The following is a 15582-nucleotide window of genomic DNA, read 5'->3' as shown; positions in this document are numbered from 1 at the left end:
CCCCAATCACAGTCTAAAGCATGATCTTCTAAACTTGTTGCTCATTTCCATCAAGGTGACATGAGCTTGTGATTGGCTCATTTCAAATGTACATCAAAACATAGATATGTCAAAAGATGACCGTGGGATAGCCTCTATGCATGCAAAATTGAAAGTGGTTGAAAACTAATAACATTAAAATACTGCATTGCAAAAGTTACAATGATAAAATGTACATCACATAGTAAAGTTCCCTTTTTAATGAAAACAAAAGAAAAACTACAAATATTCAGTAACAACTGTATACACACATGAAATTAACCTGAATAGCAATCAACTTATTAATTTTTATAAAATGACTAAGATAGTACACGTGTTTTATTATTATTTTGCCACGCAGAATAAATTACAGCAAGTAATCACACATAATAAAGAGGTTAATGACATTAAATTGACATTAAATTAAAATCAGTATACAACTGGGATATTCATGGCAAATAACTATATACATTTTATACAATGAGAATGCTGTCGAACAATTAGTATAAGTAATAGCATGATTAGTGGTGATATTTGGCATAAATACCACGACTGATATTTTAAAATTGTTATACGTTATTTCATGAGCCGTTAGGTGAGTGAAATTTGAGACAATTTTGAAATATCACGAGTGGTATTTATGTCAAATATCACGTACAAATCATGCTATTATTTGTTTATACTACTACCTGCAAAGGTTTTGTAATTTTCACATGTAGGTATTTCAAATTTAGCTGTAATACCACTGCTCTAAGCCAATCAAATTGCAGAAATTTCTCATGTAGTGGTATAAGCAATATATTACTGGATGAGGCCAAGTTTGATGCTAAGAATTATGCAGATCGAGAAGGATGTTATCCACCAAGGATAAAATTCTCCTTGATCTGCACAATTGTTCATATCATACGGAAGCCAAATGCAATAATAATTATTATTGTTTTATTATTCATTAAAATATTTCCAAGTTTTTAACAAGCTTACCTCCACATAAACTTTCTTCAAAACTTTGGCCTATTTCTCTGCACAGTTTCAGGATTTAAACAGAGGTTTGGTCAACACCGGTTGGTTATGAAGAATAAGCCGGAGAGTTTGAGCCAATCAGAAATGGCAAAATATTTTAAAGGAATAATAAATAATAATAAATAATAAATTATTATAACATCAAATGTCCACTTCCATAGGGACATAAATTTATGCTCTTTTAGTCATCCGAGCCTGAACTGGTGCTGTTTCCTTCACATCTACTCTCAGACAAGTTTGAAATCCTCTTCTCTTCAACTACAAAAGGAAGGCTCTTGAAATTCAAAGGTGGAATCTTGACATTAAATGTGCCCTTTTTATTCAAATATTTAAACACATAATGCCCCTCCATGAGCCCTGTTGGGGTAGAAAATGTGGTACAACTTATGTACTCATGTAGGGCCCCAGGGTACATTACAGGAAATTCACCAACAACTCCATCACCATGGACCTCTTCTTTGACGCCATTAGCATCAGTAATGTACCAGTGTCGAGTTGTCAGTTGACATTTGTCCATCTGAAAGGTAGAGAAACCAAAGTAGCATATGGTCAATACTACACTCTAATCTTTTTTAAAAAATACTTAAGGGGCAAACCACTCCAGATGACTGTTTGCAGTTGACAGGCTACTTTGACCAGCTAAAAATGTTATGCAGGCAAAAATCAAGAATAATATAGACCATTGTCTCTGTTGTACTAATTTCCGCTATTGTTCACACCATGTTATAACCATTCAATACTACACATTTTCCATTGCTTTATAACCAAGCACATGTTCTTTTTCACATTTTATTACCAAAATCTTGTGGTGATAAATATCCACAAATGTTTAGCCTTTCCTGGGCTTTAGAAATTTCTAGGCAATATTGTTAAATCTACTTAAATCTCATATGCAGTGACACCTCAATGCAACAAAGCGCAAATAACAAAACCCCAGCATAATGAATGGCATTCTGTTTTCTTCTAGAAAACAAGACCTCCATATGCATACTGTAAAGGTTCTTTGTAATATCATGTTTAAATGAAGATGTGATCATCGCAGTGGTAATTGCAATTTAAGCAATTGCAAATTAACTCCAAGAAAATTTCTGGAATTCAATGGGATTCGAACTCATGGTCTCTGCGTTACCCCGCAGTCCTCTACCAAATGAGCTATGAAGACCCATACATTGAGAGCAGGCCAATTTGTTGAGTTCATCTTAACCCGAGAAAGGAATATCATGTTTGCACTAATAATATTCATAAACTGCCAAAAAACCTTTACATGTAGTGGCGAATGTTCGCAGACTTAAATGTGCTGTATAAAGCATTCACATATGCACAGTAACAACAGATGCCACTGTCCTTGACACTCACCACTGAGCACTCAGTCCCCATTGATATTGAGATGCGATAGGTAAAGAAGAACAGTGGAGGTTTCACACTGCTTAGTTCTGGGAGAAATGCAGTGGTTGTGGTGACGGTGATTCCCTGTGTGGTAGTTGTGGCGGAAAACAGAAACTTAAAGATTTCATTTTTAATAATGGGGTAACAGTTCCTTAACAACTGGTCTGCATAGGTAACGAGCCATTCCGCAAAATTGCTCCCACCAAGAAAATGGTGCATCCGCATAGGAGCAATATCAAAATTGTCAACAGTGCGGTCAGGGCTTGGCCAAAAGATTTCTCCAGGGTTATGCCCTTCTTCATTTGTAAGAGCCATGAATTGTCCATTTCCAGTATTCACACAAAAAGAAACTGGAATACAGTTACGTAGGCCATCTCTTCGCTGAAGACCGCTTGATGCCACATTGAGCTCCAGAAGAGATTCACTTTGATAGTGGTTTGATATCGCCATGGAACCAATCAGACCTGGACTGACAAGGCGCTGTCCATTGTGGATACGAAGTGAGCATCTTAGGTCGGTTGGAAGCTTACAGCCTACAGAATAAAATAATTTGGGGTGGCTTGTTATGAGGTACTATTACCAAGGAGCGATTTCTTCAAACTTTTTTTTAAAGGAAAATCAACAGTGACAATTCGAGTTAATAGAAAAAATTATTCAACAATGGAAAAATTTCCCACCGTGAGTAGTTCTTTGATGAAAATTACCCTGACCTGGCTTGCTGATATTCACTCACACAATACCAGATATGCCTCAAATCTTAACTTTCATGTACCACGTGTAAGGTCAAATTACGGCAAACACACATTTAAGTTTGCCATAACCAAAACTTGGGAAGAGATTCCTACTAAGATAAAAACACTTAGCTACCATAAGTTCAAAATAGAATATAAGTGAACTCTAGTTAACTCTCAAAGGTAACAATAATATTGTAATATGACTGTCTCACATAACCTGACTGCTGGCATAATCATCCATAGTTGCCATCGCACCAAGCGCACATTTATTATGTATTTCCAATCATAATACAGCGGTGGTTAGCTCGAAAGCTAAGCTCCTCTGACCACCGTACACTTCTACCCAAGCCATTAATTTTCTTTTTTTCCCTTCTTCTTCTCCTTTATTAGTGTATTCCTACCTTACTTTATATAATGTGAATATTTTATAAAGTGTGAAAAATAAAATTGAATTGAATTGAATTAAGTTATGACAGGTACTACCAAGAAGTGATTTCTTTGACAAAAAAAAGTACATAAAAAAATTGGAAACTCAACAACGACAATTTCAGTTAATAGAAAATTCAACTAATACCATTAAGCCTTCCTAATTCTGTTGCATCAATTTCTTCCTCCGTGAGCCCATGATTCAATGAGGTAAAAATTTCCGGGCAGTGAAGCTTGGTAAACTCTTCAATAATGTTCCACGCCCGTTTAATGGAGGCGAAACACGACTCGTATCGACCCCAGTTCGTCTTCCATTCTGAGAACAACTGCTTCCAAGTTCTGCCTTGAGGGCATTCTTCAAGCAACCAAACTTCTTTACACCATCGTTTCCAAGCAGGGAGGCCAGATGCGACTTGATTGAACCGAGGGCAAACCTGACTGCACCGTGCCAAGTCTTTTTTGTCCAAAAAAGAGAAGATATTCGCCAAAGGAATGACAGGCAAAGAAGACAGGTCACATTTCGCCGCCATTTTGGAATGTTACGTTTTGGTCCCAGTCTCCAATCACACGAATTACGGTTTACCATCTAGGGGTGGCTTGGGAAGGAATATGGAAAAAGAACTACCCTGTATCCTGGCCTGGGTACCGTACACTTTTATTTGATGACCTAAATTTATACCAGGAACTATTTCAAATTGATCTATTGCTCCATTTCTTTGAAAAGTTTTCAAGGTAAATTTAGGTGAGTCGCGGTAAAAGCGGTAAAAGAACAGACATTCAAACAAGAGACGTTCGCCCGGCCTCGTCACCTCTAACCTACCCTACCCGAGTAAGTAAGCCTTGGACACAGCTGTGTAACCAAATACTCTCGTATGTATTTGCTTCCTTTTCATATATTAACACTCAGTGAATTTTCACCGTTGTATTTACCATAGGATGTATCGAACTACCGCCAAATAACTGCTGATCAAAGCTGACTAACGTGAAATCGCGTTTATAACAGGTATTTTCCGACGACTTTTTCGGCAGTTGTAGTCATTGTAGTAAATAATTAAGGAGGTATTACAGAATCAACAACTCACGTAGGGTCTCATTCAATTTTAAATTATTTCTATTTAAGGCTAAATTTATTATTACCGCAGCTCAATGTAACCTTTAATGATGAATATCTCAATGTCTAAAATTAAACTTTTAGGCCAACAGGAAGTAGTACATGACTTAATTAATCGACAGTGATTTGTGAAAAATTTTCAACTTAGGTTGATTTTTCTAATGTGACGTGTCAATTTCAGATAAAAAGAACGTCAAGGAATTATTTAAAAATTAAAACTTAGTACATAACTTCAAAACTATGATGAAATGATGCATAAGTTACTATACTCTTTTTATAATCTGAATATCTCAATGTCTAAAATTAAACTTTTAGGCCAACAGGAAGTAGTACATGACTTAATTAACCGACAGTGATTTGTGAAAAATTTTCAACTTAGGTTGATTTTTATAATGTGACGTGTCAATTTCAGATAAAAAGAACGTCAAGGAATTATTTAAAAATTAAAACCTAGTACATAACTTCAAAATTATGATGAAATGATGCATAAGTTACTATACTCTTTTCATAATCTTGTTAACATTATTTATCACTTTCTATGAACTAAACGACAAAATAGAAGTGTGTATAATTCTAAAAATTTGATTACCATTTTTATTATTGCTTGGTTGAATCAGGAAGAAGCTATCTACCTCCAGACGTGCAAATTTTCAGGTATGGAATGCAGGGCCCAATACGCTTGTGCACACTTTTTGAATTACTAAATTTATAATTTGGCTTGTTGTGAATGTAAGAGAACGAGTTGTTTAACTAGTTAATGAGACAATAGGTGAATGAACCAAACAATGTCCCTTGCCTTAAAAAATAATATTAGCCGGTACATTTTCAAAGGCCAATGAATGTTGAAGTTTTTGGGAGAGTCATGGCTCCAGAATAATTTCCACCCTCCCACACCATTGAACATTAGTTTTATCTTCTAAAACCCTTGCTGTCTTTGAAATATTTTGCTATTCATCATTTTTAACACATATCTTGATTGCATGGCATCAGGTAAGGCAAGGTTTATTTTGAAGCCTTTAGATTATAGTGGTATGTGACTCCTTGAATAGTGGTATAATATTATTGTTTCAAATCAGATTCTTTTTTCTACTGTGCGAAGTGATAAAAAAATTAATTATGTTTCTCGCATATTTAGGCAAAATCAATTTTTAAGCTTTGAGATTAAGTTGTATGTGACTCTTCAGTGGTATTTCATTTAAAAGCAGTTACTTAAAAATCCTTTGGGCCTGATTGGCTTGTTCTTAAATGCAGAATTGTGAGATTATTGATTTAGTATCTGTCTGTCTTGCTACCATTTACTTAGATTGACCTGTAGACCAGTATGGCCCTGAGCAACATATACAAGCCAGTAACAAACAAGTTCTCTCATCTTGCGAGTGATGAAGATGATGATTCAGATGATCTTGATGATGAAATTGATGATAGCTATGGGCTGCACAGTCCAACAAGAAATGTCCAGAAACCATTAATGGTGCCTAAGAGGACCACTAAAATAAGAAGAGCCCATTCAAAACCTTGGTGTACAGCTAGAGCTGGCTTAATCTGCTTCCTCTGGCTTGCGTTTTTTACAATATGTTCAGCAGGACTTGTTCTTCTTATACTACGTGCAATTGATTCACTGGGCTCCAAGAAAAATGCTTCACATTTACAGCCTCATTTTGACAAAAAACTCAGTTTAAATAAACAAAGTATTTTAGATGACGAGAACAACTTTGCTTCCTGTGACGAAGTTTCTGCTACAAAGGTGTGGCATTCCTCATTTCCAAAACTAATGACAGAAACAGCCGTGCGTCCTAATGACGTAAATCAAGATGGTATCGATGACCTTATGGTCGGTTTCTCAACTGGTGTAGATGGCTACAATGCACCCAAAATCTCTTGTGACTTATACTTCAATGGGACATACCCTTGCTATGGAGGGCTTCTGGCCCTTGATGGTAAAACTGGTCAAGAGATTTGGAGGCACTATACAATGCATGAAATATATGGCGTGAACTGCAATGGGGATTTAGACACTGATGGTATCCGAGATTGTTTGGTCTCTGGAAGAGGAGGAGTGTTTGAAGTTGTCAGTGGAAAGACTGGTAACATGATTTGGGGCTTTGGACCACAAGAATCTCGAGACACTAACATGAATTTGTATACGGGGCAGTTTATCAGAGACTTGAACAGCGATGGTGCAATGGAAGTTTTGGTTACACATGGTGGAGATCCTAAGGCGTGAGTATTTTACTTGTGTAGTAAAAAAATATTCTCTTTGGCTTTTGAACTGTGGGATAGTGTCCTACAAGATTTCATAATAATTAAAATGAAGGAATTGAAAGAACTGTCTTCCCAAAATAATGTTGTAGTACAATTCAAGCAAAATTGAGGCAGTCTGAGATTGTGTTTCTTTACTAAAATCAAGTATGCAGGAAATAAAACAGCTAGGGATTTCTTTTAGTGCTATGTTTCTTCTCTTTTCCTATGGATTGCAAAGTAGCCGGGGGCCACATTAATAGTAGCCAGGGGAAATCTCTGGCCCCCGCCTCTTAATGACAGCCCTGCCATCTAACAAGCTCCTAATAACAAGCTTCTAATGCCCTTGTCCTTTATCCAGTGATCCCGGCAGTCCTCAGCGCCTGGTAGGACGTATTTTGATTTTCTCTGGAAAGACTGGTGAAGTGCTGACATGGGCAAAGACCCCAGATGAAAGAGAGACCTACTTCTCACCAGTTATATACACCAAGAAAGACGGCATTGAACTTGTTCTGTTTGGGACTGGAGGAGAAACTCACCCAGGTGGATTATGGGTTGTTTCTCTTCTTGATCTGTTTAATGGCCTGATAGAGAGAGCTAAGCTTATTTACAAAGATGATTTTAAAGGTACAGTACCTTACGATTTATGTTATTGTCAGTAGTATTTATGCCTCTTATTATTCAAGGTTGCTTGCAGGTAATCAGTTGATAGTGGAGGGGAGGTTGGGGGGGGGGGGGGGAGGGGATGAGAAAGTGCCATGTTGACACTTTCTCTGTTATTCCAATGGACAGATTAAGTCTCACCTAAAAGCCTTCATGGCTTCTTGAGACTGCCTTCCCTATTATACTTATTAATTTTAGCTAGTAAATTTAAGTATGTAACAAAGGCAAGTCATAATCACAATAACATATAGTAAGTAAGCAACTTAATTATAATGATTTAGAGGTAGCACACCCACAAAGTGATTCTTCGTCTACCTGATTCCTGGTTGAATTGGAATTTGGAAATGTTGGAGAGGGGAAAACTGGAGTACCCAGAGAAAAACCTCTCGGAGCAAAGAAGAGAACCAACAACAAACTCAACTCACATATGGCTTGAAATGATAAATTAGGTCTCCATCTCAGCTTTTGCACAAGTCTTAAGTACTGGATTTCTTAGGTTCAGAGTTTGTGGCCCTCTAAATTTTTTAGAACACAGCCTTGGCTATATGAGTTTTGCAGTAATTTTTAATCGTTTTCTTTTCATTTTGTCATTGTAGGGGTGATGAATCCACCTGTTCTTGTGGATTTAAACAAAGATGGAACTGTTGACATTGTCATGGCAATGTATAACACAACTGTTGTTGCTTTTGATGGTGAAACCCATGAAAGACTATGGGATTTTGTTTTTCCATCAAGTGAAAGTTACTCGTAAGTTTATGCTTTTGGTCATTTTGACCAGATCTCTGTCATTTTTGTTCTGATGTAATTATTACATGGGTTCCTTCATATAACAAACACCTATATAACATGGTATATCTACGGGATATTCTTTGCCCTAGTTACAGTAAAGTATGCAGAAAAGGACTATGATATAACAAAGCCTTGTGATAGTTCACTTATTTTCCCTTCTCCTTGGTCCTTTGTTACATCAAGTTTCCACTGCTGTAGGCTTATTGTTCAAGTTCAAGAACAAGTTTTCTTCAAAGTTGAAACTTTGCTGCACATGATTTTGTTTCCGAAGTATCATACATTGTTAATCCTTTCTTACTTATTACTATCATCATCATCATTGTTGTCGTCATTGTTGTTGTCATCATCTTTTGACTGCTCAGTGGGCAACCACCCCTAGAATTGTTACATCTCATCAAATGAGGCTTCTTCAAAGAAAAGCACCTCTGCCATTTCCTCAAATAAGTATCTCCCCAATAAACGAGAAGTCCAATGGTAACTTCTCATTTTTTGGTTCTTAATATTTTAGCTGATTAGATCTCTTTTCTAGAGATCCAACGTTTATAACCAGTAGGATCTTCGTCCACAGTTTTTGCAGTTAATTTAATTCCTTTACCTCCCCAATACTAGCAGGTAAAAAAGAGGTGACATACCCCTGGTTTCAGACCCCGCCCTGACCTAAGCTCAACTCCATGTCTCTGCTGTTACAAAATTATTGCAAATTATTGGTCTTTTGGTAAATTAATACTCAGTTTTGTGCTACTTTGATGCTTATTACAGGATTTAAAAGCCCTCCATTGGTCTTACTTCGAATTCGGGGTGGCAGTGTTTGAGTCATTTAATTGTGGAGTCGTTGTGCTTATTAGTGAAACCTGTCAGCTATCTGTGGCTGTGGTCCATGTTAGTTTTATTTTTCTTTGCATTATTGATTTGTATTTTTTATCGTATTTAATTTTAGAATTCCAGCTGCTGGCTTCTACAACAAAGATGATATTCCTGACTTCCTTGTTAGGTACAATACAGGCCCAGGGTTCCCAGTGTATTTCTATTCCAATGTAAGTTGGCTGGCATCAGTTAAAAAAACCATTATCGTAACTTTCTTGTTTTCCATTATTTTGAAGCCATTATTACCAGCCATTGCATCATTACATTTTTTGCTGGTATTCACCATTGGGACTTAGAGGGTTAATAATTGATTGACAGGTGACAGTGCTGGATGGGAAATCAGGCAAGCCTTTGGTCGTACCTTTTGTCAAATCTTCATCAATGGCCAACACATCACCGCTAACTGTCAGCATGCAGGGAGTGGGTAATGACCTTTTCATTTACTGGGTGTCTGACTGCATTGGCCATGAAGGAGAAGGGGGAACATTCAAATTTGTTGAAGGCACTAATGTACATGAGCAGAGTCGTGCTGACACTTGTAAGCTGAGGTACAATGCTAAGAGCTTCAGTAAGCTTCGTGTGATGAATAAGAACATGGGCTTTCCTGGCAATGATATATACTATTCAGGTGAGATCATCTTTGTAGGCCTTTAAGTTGCGTAGTCCCTAGGCCTCATTATTCCGCGCAGGCAATGCTTTTCGGGTCACATGATCGGAGCGAGTTCTCCGTTGGTCTCGGATAGATCACCGAAATGCATTGACCGCGAGGGCCTGAGAAGTAGCGGCGTCAAAAAGCAATAGGTTTAGTCAAGAGCCATAATGGGATTATGGCTCTTGGTTTAGTTCGCAAAACAACAACTCTGTACGTGCATCACGCTTTTTTGTACATTTCTTTGACGTTCCAGCATGACTACTACGTGAAATGACCAAATTTAAGTTTTTTGAAGGACGGAAACGGCGAGGCGATAAATTCTACCCTCTCTGTCTGAACTCGGGCGTGGCCCCTCTCTTCAGCTCCAGCATAAGTTCTCTTCTTTTAAGTAACTGGGTGACTTGAGATAATCGCGAAACGGTTTGAAAAGATGCGGAGCCTATTTTTCAGCGACGTTTTCATGGACGTCGCTGTTGTTCGATCGTAAGGTCCCTATTAGGCAAGGCCTTAAACTTCTTTAGATATATTTCTGGGTCTAGCTGAAGGCAAATAACGCTACCTAGGCGTCTGAAAATTAACGTTTTTATTGTTTCACTAAAATAATAGCACATTACAAAGGCTTCCATTAAAAGCTAAATCAAAGTATAAATGGACCTTGTTGTAAAAGGTGTCCAAACTAAGAGTACTGTAAGTTTTAGCTCGCCAGTGTGACGCTGGAGTCTGAAAACTCAATACTCTCTCCTCCTCGAAGTCGCTTCAATCTTTTTTCGTTGGTCTCGAATATAGGGAGCTTAAGCATCGACCACGTTGACTAGAACAGAAATTAACCCTGTAAGTCCCAATATCCACATACAAATTCTCCAAACTGGTCTTCATACTTTTCCTTGAAGAATGAGTTAAGAGAATTTGGTAAAAGATCAAGGTATTTTCTCTTTGGTGATCATTTTATTAATTCTCATAACCTAATCTCTTAACAATGTATGGATAGTGTTAGGAGAATATTGATGTTGGACACCATTGGGACTGAAAGGGTAAATTTGCGTCCTTTCATAACTTTATTGCGTCTATTTAGAGCCACTCAAGTTGTCAACTGCAGGCGATTTTTCTGGGGGTGAAATTCGTAAAGACTTTATCCAGGTTTAAAAAGAGAATGGAAAAATCGTCGTATATGTTCATGTCCTCCATGAAACACGGCATTAGGAGGTTTCATGTCGTAGTCGTGCAGTGGACATCAAAGAAATGAACTGAAAAGCGTGATGCACGTGTAGAGCTTTTGTCTTGCTCATAAAACCTCCTTTTTTGATGTTAGGTCATTGTCGTGGCTGCTTAAGCAGGTATGGTTTTCAGTCGAAAAATTCGCACGTTTTTCTTTGCCAAAACGTTTCGAATTTCGTTCAGTCCAGTCTCGTCTTTCAAACTGTGTTTTGCTTGACAGCAAGCCCTCCATTTACGAAGCGAAGCAAACTGCGAGAGAAAACTCGAGCGAGCGGCTCGCGCGACGTGTCGCGACTTCCTCAAATTGAGACCTTGCTTGCAGGCTATGTACATACTTATGATAACTTTCTTTTGCGTGTGGAGGAAGGCGGGGACGAAAATGGGGAGAGAACGAGAAGCTCTCGTTCTTTCCCCTCCCCGACACCCACTTCCCAGGACCTTGCCCGCAGGCTAATCTCTTTACAGTGGCCAATCAGTTTTTTTTTCTGTCATCGCAGTTGTGGTGTTTGTTTATCAGCATTTGTTTGTTTTCGCAGAGGACTATTTCAGTTTGGAGCACGAGTCCACAGAGAAAGATCTACAAGAAAAGGAAAATAAACAAGAAAACACCAGCTCACAAGCGCGGGCGAAAAGGCATATCGGCGTACCAGATCACGGTGGGTATCAAAGATTGATGGCCACCGGAAGTATAGTGACGTCACTTGGGGAGGAAAATAACACAGGACCTGCTGATTCAATTGATGTTGTTTTCACTACTTATTGGCAGTATCCAGCAAAAGTGAGGATTATTCTGCCTGAGGATAAGGCTTGTATTGAGGACTTCAGAAAACGTCATAACATAACAGGTAAACTTTGCCATAATGGAGGCAATTATAGCAGGTACATACTCCCTTAAGCGATTTCTTCAAAAAACTCCTGGGACAGAGAAACACAAAGATAAATGAAAAACATAATGGCGTCATTACGTTGCCATGGCGACTCTGATTGCAATAAAACCCAGATCATACGAAATTTTCATCTTTATATAATACAGTTGTTGTAACCTTTTTTCCATATCTTTACTCATGCCGACGTAGTTAATGTTCAAAGTTGGGAGGTATCAACCCCAAAAAATCCACTCAAGCCACCTTAAGCTTCCTAAATATGACTTACCATATGTCCTCGAATAAACGCCTGGGCGCTTATTTAAATTTTTCCTAAATGGAAGGTCGTTAATTTGAAGTAGGGCACTTAATCGAGGGGGTGGGGTGGGGGGTGGGGGGCACTTATTAAGTTTTCCTTTCAACGAACTGTAGCGTTATTTTGGCTATATCTTTTTATAGGATAACAAAAACTACAACATTATCCACGTAAATGTTTAGTCAATTTTTAATGTTTCGTTTGTTAAAACAGTGGTTGGTAATCAAGAAGACCGTAGTCCTTTTATACAAGATGTATCGGTATCCAAGTCTATCAAATTTTGATTATCTCATCAATTAAGTGGCAATAGAACAAGACTTTCCTTGTATCCTTACTCTTAAAGAAATTGGGGAGGAGGGGAGGGAGTGCTTATTCGAGAGGGGCGCTTGTGTGATATTATGGTCTAAAGGGTAGACGCTTATTAGAAGAAGATTATTTTCGTCGCTTATCGAGTGTTATAAGACAATAAATAGACTTAATGGACTTGATCACTCGGCATTTTTTACATTTGCACACAATTTTCGGCCCTTAAGAGCCAACCATCGTTTTAAACTTAAGCTTACATCAGCAACTTTAAATAGTTTTAAACATTCTTTTTTTATACGCATAATAGATAAGTGGAACAATCTCCCAAAGGAAGTTGCTGAGGCGGAGAATTTGAATATTTTCAAGAACAGACTGAGACGTTATCTTATAGATTTTTCTAGTGAACACTAAGTTCTTTTACTGTGTGATGTTTTATATGCATATATAGTTACTATTTTAAACAGTTGTAAATAATTTATTTCTTAATGTATTTTATTATCAGGAGATAAACTAGAAAGGGATAACCTCTTTTATCTCCTTTTCACTTTTTCGATTTGGATTTGTGAATAAACAGTTATTATTATTATTATTATTATTATAGAACGTGAGGGGCTACTTTTGCGTGTTGATCGCGCGTGGCTCCTCGCGATATAACCTTGAAATTTTCCTGGCCTTCAACAGTTTTTCTATTATATTTTTAGAAGAAGAATCTAACAGTGACGCTTCTACTTGGAGAAATTACAAAGCTGGAATATTTGATGCTGGAGATGCAGCAGTGAATGAATGCCTAAAGAACAAGCGAAAACCAGACAAGAACAAGATTTTCATCAGTCAGGACGACTTTGATGTGTATAAAATACACTTTGGCAGTTTGTCGGTGTATCGTTTCACTCTGAAGTGCAAGTGTAATAATCTGTCGTCCTCTCAACGCTGTAGCAGATTCTTGCCTTTTTCCCAGCAGAGTTGGGGTGGATACATGGGCACCCTGACAAATAGTTATTTTGTTCCAAGAAAAAGACCTTAGGGTGGGATAGTGGTGGCCATATTGTGTTTGCCCTGGAGACTGGGTCGGAGTTGTGTCGAATTGCACCATGGGATTGTTTGAGGGCGGGGATTATGACACCGTTTCCGGGGTAACTTCATAATCACCAATTTGCCACTTTATAAGCGAGGAGACTGGACCGAGTTAACTTTTGCAAGGACTTCTGGGACTGTTACTTGAGACAGTGAAAAAATTGGCCAATAGCTGACCGTTGATTCCCCAGTAACGATCCCAGGAGTCTTTTACATTTTCGCATTTTTATAAGGTTAGCATTAGGTAACATCGGCTGAAGTCAGATTGTTTCTTTACTGTGTAATATAAAATGAAATAAAATAAATCCACTGTAATGCTTTGAACCCGGGTCACTTGCTTTATAGCCTACATCCGTATCCACTACACCATCGAGGACTAGCTGCCAAATCCAATAATTTTTAAAATATACATGTTCTTATATATGCCGTACCCCATTACAATATTTGAAAGCTAACCGTTTTCAGTTCAGTGCTTAACCCTAATGACTGCAGATCAGTGCTTAACTCTCTACTGTGTTCTCTCCATAACTGGCACTCTGTAGTTTTGGTTTCTTCACCTATTCTAGCCTCATTCTACATTCCAGTCTCGTTCCATTATGGAAATAATGCGTTGTGTAAAATTCATAAGGTGTCCAATCTGGCTTCACTCGATGTTATCTAACGTTAACCTTTTTATAAAGTACATTCTGTTTAGTTAGGAAATGGCAGTGTCAATGACGAGTCAGTTTAAACTGCATGAAACTGGAATTCTTTGACCCCAAAATGCAGGAAAACGTAGTAACTTTATACCTTTTATGAAATCATTGGACACTTAACTTTCCACGTAACCCGGCCCGCCAGCTGAGGCTGCCTTTTCGAGATATGTCCCGGCGTGCAGAAAGTACGTATCCTGAAAAAGTCGCCTCTACTAGCAGGCTAATTTCCGTGGAAACCCTCTTTTGTTTTCGTTTTGCATCGTACGGGATTTACTGATTTTATCATACTCTTCTTTGTAATGACACTGCATTATAAATATTACCCGAAGAAACGTTCGTAAATTTTTAAGGGCTAAGGGTTGTCAAAATAAATGTCTCTATTTAACAGTTGCACCGACTTCCTTTTCCTCACCTTCTCCACCTCGTTAAAAGTAAGCCATGAGCAGTACCCTTGTGTGAAAGGAGGGACGAATAGACCTTTTTAGCTTGCAGGTTTTGTTTTCTCATCGTAGACCACGTGATGTTTCATTAGAGAGCTGTTTCATTCAATGTCTTCATATGCACGTGCACATGCGTGCATAACTGATGAAAAGGCGAAAAGCAAATTCCCTTGCGAACATCACGTGGTCTGAATTGGGGAAATAAAACGTACAAAAAAGGTCTTTTGTGAATTGTTGTGAACTGTCATGGACTTAGAAAAGTGCAAGGAAAAAGCAACTTGCAAACTGGAGGGAGGGTCCTTTCTCTATGCATTGTCTCAGCTAAAATATATACTACTCATCAACCGAGAGTGAGGTCATTACGGGGAAATCTCAGACTGGGGACTTGATGTATTGAGCGAGCCATAGCGAGGTCAATACATCAAGGACGAGGTTTGAGATTTCCCTGTAATGACTGAACGGACGAGGTTAGTAATTTATTTATTATATGGCCTTTTCATTATGAACTTGAGCCTGCGATCAATTAAAACCAACAACTGGTCAGCGGATAACTTTAAAAAACACGTCACCTCAACGAGTTGTACACTTGAGCCCGCATTACAGTCAGGTGCCACTGGTCAGCGGATACCTTTTGACAGCTTTCAATTGACCGTAACATGGATGTCCATAAGGATGTCCACTATCAAGTTAAACACAGATTGTATATGCCTTGGACATCTAGCTAGTAATGCCCAGTCATTACATGAAAACAGCCAATCAGAGCGCGCATACT

General features: G+C 38.1%; 2 protein-coding genes across 2 annotated transcripts; one reads left to right on the top strand and one right to left on the bottom strand.

The window, feature by feature from the left end:
• Nucleotides 1-612: 612 nt before the first annotated feature.
• On the bottom strand, nucleotides 613-4126 carry LOC140949774 (F-box only protein 3-like). Its single transcript, XM_073398912.1, has 3 exons — nucleotides 3733-4126; nucleotides 2395-2957; nucleotides 613-1555 (listed from the first exon to the last, which is right to left on the bottom strand). Exons 1-3 carry the CDS (start codon nucleotides 4112-4114, stop codon nucleotides 1220-1222), a joined length of 1281 nt encoding a protein of 426 aa, XP_073255013.1. The 5' UTR covers nucleotides 4115-4126; the 3' UTR covers nucleotides 613-1219.
• Nucleotides 4127-4481: 355 nt separating this feature from the next.
• On the top strand, nucleotides 4482-14760 carry LOC140949773 (uncharacterized). The gene is made up of 9 exons (XM_073398911.1): nucleotides 4482-4587; nucleotides 5313-5349; nucleotides 5999-6915; nucleotides 7295-7560; nucleotides 8193-8343; nucleotides 9323-9419; nucleotides 9568-9877; nucleotides 11653-11961; nucleotides 13303-14760. The coding sequence occupies exons 3-9, from the start codon at nucleotides 6017-6019 to the stop codon at nucleotides 13623-13625; spliced, it is 2355 nt and encodes a 784-aa protein (XP_073255012.1). The 5' UTR covers nucleotides 4482-4587; nucleotides 5313-5349; nucleotides 5999-6016; the 3' UTR covers nucleotides 13626-14760.
• Nucleotides 14761-15582: the final 822 nt, after the last annotated feature.

Source organism: Porites lutea, chromosome 10 (genome assembly GCF_958299795.1).
Source record: "Porites lutea chromosome 10, jaPorLute2.1, whole genome shotgun sequence".
In the NCBI taxonomy this organism is placed as follows: Eukaryota; Metazoa; Cnidaria; class Anthozoa; order Scleractinia; family Poritidae; genus Porites; species Porites lutea.
The sequence above is the reverse complement of the archived record's forward strand: the minus strand, read 5'-3'. Positions and strand labels throughout refer to the sequence as shown.